The sequence below is a fragment of the Notothenia rossii genome, assembly GCF_949606895.1.
Source record: "Notothenia rossii genome assembly, chromosome: 9".
Lineage (NCBI taxonomy): Eukaryota > Metazoa > Chordata > Actinopteri > Perciformes > Nototheniidae > Notothenia > Notothenia rossii.
The window spans coordinates 1,185,083-1,193,985 of record NC_136907.1 but is presented as its reverse complement, the minus strand read 5'-3'; the positions used below and the strand labels follow the sequence as shown (position 1 = coordinate 1,193,985).

The 8,903-nt window shown below is 53.7% G+C and overlaps 1 protein-coding gene across 1 annotated transcript; it reads right to left on the bottom strand.

Annotated features, from left to right (window-relative positions):
- Positions 1-4,713: 4,713 nt before the first annotated feature.
- LOC307018094 (BPTF-associated chromatin complex component 1-like) lies at positions 4,714-8,766 on the bottom strand. Its single transcript, XM_079648166.1, has 6 exons — positions 8,468-8,766; positions 7,439-7,533; positions 6,861-6,962; positions 5,975-6,210; positions 5,698-5,799; positions 4,714-5,249 (listed from the first exon to the last, which is right to left on the bottom strand). Exons 1-6 carry the CDS (start codon positions 8,486-8,488, stop codon positions 5,185-5,187), a joined length of 621 nt encoding a protein of 206 aa, XP_079504292.1. The 5' UTR covers positions 8,489-8,766; the 3' UTR covers positions 4,714-5,184.
- Between the last annotated feature and the right edge of the window lie 137 nt (positions 8,767-8,903).

Here is an 8,903-nt window from a genome sequence, read left to right as displayed (position 1 = left end):
AGCTGGGATGGAAGCTGGGGTGGAAGCTGGGGGGGAAGCTGGGGTGGAAGCTGGGGTGGATGCTGGGGTGGAGCTGGGGTGGAAGCCGGGGTGGATGCCGGGGTGGAGCTGGGGTGGAGCTGGGATGGAAGCTGGGGTGGATGCTGGGGTGGAAGCTGGGGTGGAAGCTGGGGTGGAAGCTGGGGAGGAAGCTGGGGTGGAGCTGGGATGGAAGCTGGGGTGGATGCTGGGGTGGAAGCTGGAGCTGGGGTGGAAGCTGGGGTGGAAGCTGGGGTGGATGCTGGGGTGGAAGCTGGGATGGAAGCTGGGGTGGAAGCTGGGGTGGAAGCTGGGGTGGAAGCTGGGGTGGAGCTGGGTGGAAGCTGGGATGGAAGCTGGGGTGGAAGCTGGGGTGGAAGCTGGGGTGGAGCTGGGGTGGAAGCAGGGGTGGAAGCTGGGGTGGAAGCTGGGGTGGAGCTGGGATGGAAGCTGGGGTGGAAGCTGGGGGGGAAGCTGGGGTGGAAGCTGGGATGGAGCTGGGATGGAGCTGGGATGGAGCTGGGTGGAAGCTGGGGTGGAAGCTGGGGTGGAGCTGGGGTGGAGCTGGGGTGGAAGCTGGGATGGAAGCTGGGGTGGAAGCTGGGGTGGAAGCTGGGGTGGAGCTGGGGTGGAGCTGGGGTGGAAGCTGGGGTGGAAGCTGGGGTGGAGCTGGGATGGAAGCTGGGGTGGAAGCTGGGGTGGAGCTGGGGTGGAAGCTGGGGTGAAGCTGGGGTGGATGCTGGGGTGGAAGCTGGGGTGGAAGCTGGGGTGGAGCTGGGATGGAAGCTGGGGTGGAGATGGGGTGGAAGCTGGGGTGGAGCTGGGGTGGAAGCTGGGGTGGAGCTGGGGTGGAAGCTGGGGTGGAAGCCGGTGGAAGCTGGGATGGAAGCTGGGGTGGAGCTGGGGTGGAAGCTGGGATGGAAGCTGGGGTGGAAGCTGGGGTGGAGCTGGGGTGGAAGCAGGGGTGGAAGCTGGGGTGGAGCTGGGGTGGAAGCTGGGGTGGAAGCTGGGATGGAAGCTGGGGTGGAAGCTGGGGTGGAAGCTGGGGTGGATGCTGGGGTGGAGCTGGGGTGGAAGCTGGGATGGAAGCTGGGGTGGAAGCTGGGGTGGAGCTGGGGTGGAAGCTGGGGTGGAGCTGGGGTGGAAGCTGGGGTGGAAGCTGGGGTGAAGCTGGGGTGGAAGCTGGGGTGGAAGCTGGGGTGGAAGCTGGGTGGAAGCTGGGGTGGAAGCTGGGGTGGAAGCTGGGATGGAAGCTGGGGTGGAAGCTGGGGTGGAGCTGGGGTGGAAGCAGGGGTGGAAGCTGGGGTGAAGCTGGGGTGGAAGCTGGGGTGGAGCTGGGGTGGAAGCTGGGGTGAAGCTGGGGTGGAAGCTGGGGTGAAGCTGGGGTGAAGCTGGGGTGGAAGCTGGGGTGGAAGCTGGGGTGGAAGCTGGGGTGGAGCTGGGGTGGAAGCTGGGGGGGAAGCTGGGGTGGAAGCTGGGGGGGAAGCTGGGGTGGAGCTTGGATGGAAGCTTGGGTGGAAGCTGGGGTGGAGCTGGGATGGAAGCTGGGTGGAAGCTGGGGGGGAAGCTGGGATGGAAGCTGGGATGGAAGCTGGGTGGAAGCTGGGTGGAAGCTGGGGTGGAGCTGGGGTGGAAGCTGGGGTGGAAGCTGGGATGGAAGCTGGGATGGAAGCTGGGTGGAAGCTGGGGTGGAAGCTGGGGTGGAGCTGGGGTGGAGGCTGGGTTGGAAGCTGGGATGGAAGCTGGGGTGGATGCTGGGGTGGAAGCTGGGGTGGAAGCTGTGGGGGAAGCTGGGGTGGAAGCTGGGGTGGAGCTGGGGTGGAAGCTGGGATGGAGCTTGGGTGGAAGCTGGGGGGGAAGCTGGGGTGGAAGCTGGGATGGAGCTTGGATGGAAGCTGGGATGGAAGCTGGGGGGGAAGCTGGGGTGGAAGCTGGGGGGGAAGCTGGGGTGGAAGCTGGGGGGGAAGCTGGGGTGGAAGCTGGGATGGAGCTGGGATGGAAGCTGGGTGGAAGCTGGGGTGGAAGCTGGGGTGGAGCTGGGATGGAAGCTGGGTGGAAGCTGGGGGGGAAGCTGGGGTGGAAGCTGGGGGGGAAGCTGGGGTGGAAGCTGGGGGGGAAGCTGGGGTGGGAGCTGGGATGGAAGCTGGGTGGAAGCTGGGGGGGAAGCTGGGGTGGAAGCTGGGGTGGAGCTGGGATGGAAGCTGGGTGGAAGCTGGGGTGGAAGCTGGGATGGAAGCTGGGGTGGAGCTGGGATGGAAGCTGGGTGGAAGCTGGGGTGGAAGCTGGGATGGAAGCTGGGTGGAAGCTGGGGGGGAAGCTGGGTGGAAGCTGGGGGGGAAGCTGGGGTGGAAGCTGGGGTGGAAGCTGGGATGGAAGCTGGGATGGAAGCTGGGTGGAAGCTGGGGTGGAAGCTGGGATGGAAGCTGGGTGGAAGCTGGGGTGGAAGCTGGGATGGAAGCTGGGTGGAAGCTGGGGTGGAGCTGGGATGGAAGCTGGAGTGGAAGCTGGGGTGGAAGCTGGGATGGAGCAGGGGTGGAAGCTGGGGTGGAAGCTGGGATGGAGCTGGGGTGGAAGCTGGGGGGGAAGCTGGGGTGGAAGCTGGAGTGGAAGCTGGGGTGGAAGCTGGGATGGAGCTGGGGTGGAAGCTGGGGTGGAAGCTGGGATGGAGCTGGGGTGGAAGCTGGGGGGGAAGCTGGGGTGGAAGCTGGGGTGGAAGCTGGGATGGAGCTGGGGTGGAAGCTGGGGTGGAAGCTGGGGTGGAAGCTGGGGTGGAAGCTGGGGTGGAAGCTGGGGTGGAAGCTGGGATGGAGCTGGGGTGGAAGCTGGGGTGGAAGCTGGGGTGGAAGCTGGGGTGGAAGCTGGGGTGGAAGCTGGGATGGAGCTGGGGTGGAAGCTGGGGTGGAAGCTGGGGTGGAAGCTGGGGGGGAAGCTGGGGTGGAAGCTGGGATGGAGCTGGGGGGAAGCTGGGGTGGAAGCTGGGATGGAGCTGGGGTGGAAGCTGGGGGGGAAGCTGGGGTGGAAGCTGGGGTGGAAGCTGGGGTGGAAGCTGGGATGGAGCTGGGGTGGAAGCTGGGATGGAAGCGGGGGGGGAAGCTGGGATGGAGCTGGGGTGGAAGCTGGGATGGAAGCGGGGGGGGAAGCTGGGATGGAGCTGGGGTGGAAGCTGGGGTGGAAGCTGGGATGGAGCTGGGGTGGAAGCTGGGGGGGAAGCTGGGGTGGAAGCTGGGGTGGAAGCTGGGGTGGAAGCTGGGATGGAGCTGGGGTGGAAGCTGGGGGGGAAGCTGGGATGGAGCTGGGATGGAAGCTGGGATGGAAGCGGGGGGGGAAGCTGGGATGGAGCTGGGGTGGAAGCTGGGGGGGAAGCTGGGATGGAGCTGGGATGGAAGCTGGGGGGGAAGCTGGGATGGAGCTGGGGTGGAAGCTGGGGGGGAAGCTGGGGGGGAAGCTGGGATGGAGCTGGGGGGAAGCTGGGGTGGAAGCTGGGGTGGAGCAGGGGTGGAAGCTGGGATGGAGCTGGGGGGAAGCTGGGGTGGAAGCTGGGGTGGAAGCTGGGGGGGAAGCTGGGGTGGAAGCTGGGATGGAGCTGGGATGGAAGCTGGGTGGAAGCTGGGGTGGAAGCTGGGGGGGAAGCTGGGGTGGAAGCTGGGGTGGAGCTGGGATGGAAGCTGGGTGGAAGCTGGGGTGGAAGCTGGGATGGAAGCTGGGTGGAAGCTGGGGGGGAAGCTGGGGTGGAAGCTGGGATGGAAGCTGGGTGGAAGCTGGGGTGGAAGCTGGGATGGAAGCTGGGTGGAAGCTGGGGTAGAGCTGGGATGGAAGCTGGGGTGGAAGCTGGGGTGGAAGCTGGGGGGGAAGCTGGGGTGGATGCTGGGGTGGATGCTGGGGTGGAAGCTGGGATGGAGCTGGGGTGGAAGCTGGGGGGGAAGCTGGGGTGGAAGCTGGGGGGGAAGCTGGGGTGGAAGCTGGGGGGGAAGCTGGGATGGAGCTGGGGTGGAAGCTGGGGGGGAAGCTGGGATGGAGCTGGGATGGAAGCTGGGGGGGAAGCTGGGGTGGAAGCTGGGGGGGAAGCTGGGATGGAGCTGGGGTGGAAGCTGGGGGGGAAGCTGGGGTGGAAGCTGGGGGGGAAGCTGGGGTGGAAGCTGGGGGGGAAGCTGGGGGGGAAGCTGGGATGGAAGCTGGGATGGAGCTGGGGGGAAGCTGGGGTGGAAGCTGGGGTGGAGCAGGGGTGGAAGCTGGGATGGAGCTGGGGGGAAGCTGGGGTGGAAGCTGGGGTGGGGGGGGGCAGGCGAGCAGCAGCACGTGAACGCATCAGCAATGTGACTCAGCAGCAGCATAGTGAGGCAGAGCAGCAGACCTGGCAGCTGAAATAGAGCGGCATGTTTAGGAGATTGTGATTGGTTGGTTGTGAGAGAGACGCGTCACGTGTTAATGTTTCACGGTGCTCCAGTTGACTTCCTGAACCCGCTCGCAGGCTTCGCCCCATTTATGACTTTTTCCAACATATTCTTACCACTTTCTTTTTAACTATACTATGTTGTTCTCCACATACTTTACCATGACCCTGTCGACAAACTATACATTTACTTTACTAAGTCTTGGAAATGACCTCACATTGATTAACGCGTTATTAAAATAGTTGATCTTGAACATTCTGGAAGTGAACTCATTGAATAATAAAGAAAAACACAAACAAGAAAATAGAAATGATTGAGTTTCTTCTTTTATTGTTTAATCCAATCATTCCCTAAATACCCAGACTCATCATTTAGATATATCTTCACTTCAATTTAGAGATCAGAAGATGATCGCTGCGACTCGAACAGGAAGCAGGTAACACTGTCTGGTTGTTATTTAAAGGATTCAAATGATCGACTTATCCTTGCGTTATTTATTCATATTTCAGCGTCTTCACGTTATGTGAGCGTCGCTCAGGACGTCACACACTGATGGAAACATAATTCTGCCCCCCAAAAAAACTCTAAATGTCTAAAAAAGGACGAGGAAAATGACCTGCTGTCTTTAAAAAAAGAAATAATAAAAATAATAAGCTGTTTATTGTGTTGCATGATTTCACTGCTTTTGACTTTCAATGAGAGATTTGGACAGATCAGGAGCCTTTGTAAAATAAATTGAAGTAAGAGAGGTCGCTGAGAGGTCAGAGGTCAAAGGTCAGCGCGACAGCAGTGGGAGGTCGCTGGAGTTCATGATGAGGGAGGAGTCCAGGTTCAAGTTTTCTGAGGAAACAACATTAAAATATGATAAAAATAAATCTGCAAAACCAAAACTCACCGTATCAAATACAGAACATAAAAGACTATCAGACTCTCAGGTGTGAACAGATCCTGCAGTGGTGGAAATACATATATTTAAAGGTCCCCTGTTATACAGTCAATATATCACAGCTCTCAGATGTGTCCAGAGCCTGTCTCTGATTGGCTGAAACCCCAAACAGATCATTGCAGCATTACCCATAATCCCCTCTGTTTCAGCCCTGTTTCCAAAGTGCTGATTCTCTGTCTGTTACTTTAGATGAAAATAAGGAGCCCCTCCCCACGCCCCTCTGAGAGACATTTGGTTACAAATAACTCAATGGTGCTCTATGAGGAGATTCAGGTGATAAGGTGGGGGGGGGCGGTTACCTTGGTTTCTGATAACTATAATAATAAAGGGATATTTCCTGACCTTGGTCGAAGTTGAGTTTCTTGTTGTTGGAGTCTCCGAGTCCTTCGATGTCCACGAGGTCGCTGTTTACATCCGAGTCGTTCAGAGCGCTGAGGGTCACATCTGTTGGGGGGGGGGGGAGCACCATGTCACTTCCTGTCTCTGACTTCACAATAAAAGCCCTGTTCCTTCACAATAAAAGCCCTGTGCCTTCACAATAAAAGCCCTGTTCCTTCACAATAAAAGCCCTGTGCCTTCACAATAAAAGCCCTGTTCCTTCACAATAAAAGCCTCTCACCTGAGGTCTTCTGCTTCTTGAGGGGCAGTGCCAGGGAGGGGCTGTTCTGCATGCCCGTTGCCATGACGACGACCTGTGACGTGGGCACGGCGATCATCGCTGGGGGGTTGGGGGCGCCGGATGTCGTCGTCATGGCGACGGCGGCGGTGTTCTTCTTCGTGTTTTTTTTGGGCGACTCGATGGGAACGCGGCTGTCTTCGTACAGCTTCCTCTTCACGGTGCTCTTAATCTGAGCCCTGAGGAAACACATTAGCTTAGCTTAGCATAGTCACTGCAAACAAAGGGACATTGCTAGCATGGCTCTGAGTCCTAAAAGAACGGGTTGAAGTTAATTAATGTATTACATGTTGGCCCAAAGATTTACTTTAAGTGGTTTTGTGTACATGTACATGTTTTAGGCAGTAAAACAAATGTTCCTTTATTTTTGTTAAGAAGCAAATAAACAAATGTTTTTACTGCCTTAAATAAAAGAAGTGAAAACGATAATGAAGTGATAGACATGACGAGATCCCTTAAAGGTGTAGGAAGTCTTTGATCAATCATACGGAGGATACTTTAAAGAAGACCAGGAAATGATGGATACACGGATCGTGTTCAAATCAATAGGCACGCAATGACTCTAAATAATAATGATCACGCCACCAAACACACATTCAGACTAAAGGAACCAGCCTGTTTGGAAAATGAGAGAAGTAGAAAGTACAGGTATTTGAGTTCAAAGTGTAAGAAGTAGAAAGTACAGGTATTTGAGTTCAAAGTGTAAGAAGTAGAAAGTTGGGTTCAAATAGTAAAAAGTCAAAGTAAAAAGTAATCAGAAAAATAAGTAGTGGAGTAAAGTACTGATACCAGAATACTACTTCCCAGCTCTGGTATCAGGAATACGTACACAGTTCGCTCTTTGATCACCGAGCTGATGTTATTCAGATCGTCTCCGAAACGACGCACGGCGACTCGAAGCAACTCGATCTCCGTCTCCGTCCACTTCGCTCTGAGGACAAAAAGTTAGTTTAAATTGTGACGGTGTGATGAAGCTATTACATGCTGGTGTTCAGGTGTATATCAGTATGTAGTGTCTCTACTTTAAAGAGTCCTCTCCTGCTGATGTTCAGGTGTATATCAGTATGTAGTGTCTCTACTTTAAAGAGTCCTCTCCTGCTGATGTTCAGGTGTATATCAGTATGTAGTGTCTCTACTTTAAAGAGTCCTCTCCTGCTGATGTTCAGGTGTATATCAGTATGTAGTGTCTCTACTTTAAAGAGTCCTCTCCTGCTGATGTACAGGTGTATATCATGTAGTGCGTGTGTGTGTGTGTGTGTGTGTGTGTGTGTGTGTGTGTGTGTGTGTGTGTGTGTGTGTGTGTGTGTGTGTGTGTGTGTGTGTGTGTGTGTGTGTGTGTGTGTGTGTGTGTGTGTGTGTGTGTGTGTGTGTGTGTGTGTGTGTGTGTGTGTGTGTGTGTGTGTGTACCCTGCAGGACTGGAGTCTGATACTGGGTGTAACTGCATGGTCAGCTCTCCCAGTTTACTGAAGGCGGCTCCAGCAGCAGAGAAGATCTCCCCCACCTGCAGAGAGACAAGTACAGTATATATACTACACCGTGGAAATACTGCAGTACAAGTACACATGTACTACACTGGGAAGATACTACACAGTACATGTACTAAACTGGGGAGATACTACAGTACAAGTACATGCATTTGAAACATACCTTGAGTAAGTCTTATAAATTAATGCAGTCAGTAATCACTAAAGTCTGGATTTCTATAACTTTAGTGAACAAACAATAAGCCAAATTCACCATCAGATGATATCAAAGAAGAAACATATTACTACTCTTTGCACTCTGTGGTTTGATGCAGAATACACTTCGTTGTACTCATATGTCATATAGATATGTGCGATAAGGTGTGTGCAGTACCTGCTCTTTAAAGAGTTCCTATACAGATGAATGCATTACATATATGCCGAGTTCACCATCACATTGTCAGATAATAAGAGATAAAGCACTCATCATACGGTCCATTTTTGCACAACAAACAAAGCAGTCTAATTAACAGGTGTCTTAGTGCAGCTCTAAAGAGTTCAGATTCAGTTTAAGGAACCCAGGCATTCTTATATAGTTTAGTGCATTAACGATATCCCGAATCACCATTGCACTGTATTCACTTCAGATAACAGAAGTTACATTAATGTCATTAAAATGTAAAGGTCTATTTCTGCGCGAACACTGCAGCTCTGTGTGACTCCACTCAGTTTAATGACTCGTTTCTTTACAGATTAATGCATTTACTGTATGCCGAATTCACCATAACATTGTATACATTTCAGATAATTAAATATTAAGCACTTGTTGTCTGCTTAATATTTGTGAGATAAAGAGAGGTTTTCAAAAGGTTTTCGCCAGGTTTCTGAGTGCAGTTCTGCTCTTTAAAGAGTTCCCTGCACACAGTCCGCACTGCAATAAGTGCGTTAATTAATAAGCAGGTAACAACTCACCTTAGCAGAGGCTGACGTCATGGCAGGGAAAGATCTGCAGCGTTTTCTTAAAAAACTTCAAAACAATAACACCAACACTCAGCTAGCTGTTAGCCACAGTTAGCTCCTGCAGCGTTAGAGAGCACAGGATTTACAAAACACAAACAACGAAGCTCTGAAGAAACTCGTGGAGAAGATCGATTATAATCCAGAGGTGTTTATATTTCACATATTCAGAGGAGATAAATATCTCACAACAAAGGTACACGGAATAAACAAGGGAATATTGCGCGACTTTGGAGGTGGAACGCCATTGGTCAGTGTCAAAGGAAGAGGCGGGGCTGGGCGTGCCAATCTTGACGTTTTGATTGGTCTTCACCATAGATTCACGAATCTTTTTTCCCTTTTATTATTCAAGAAAATATATATACGTCATATATTTTGTATACACACAAAA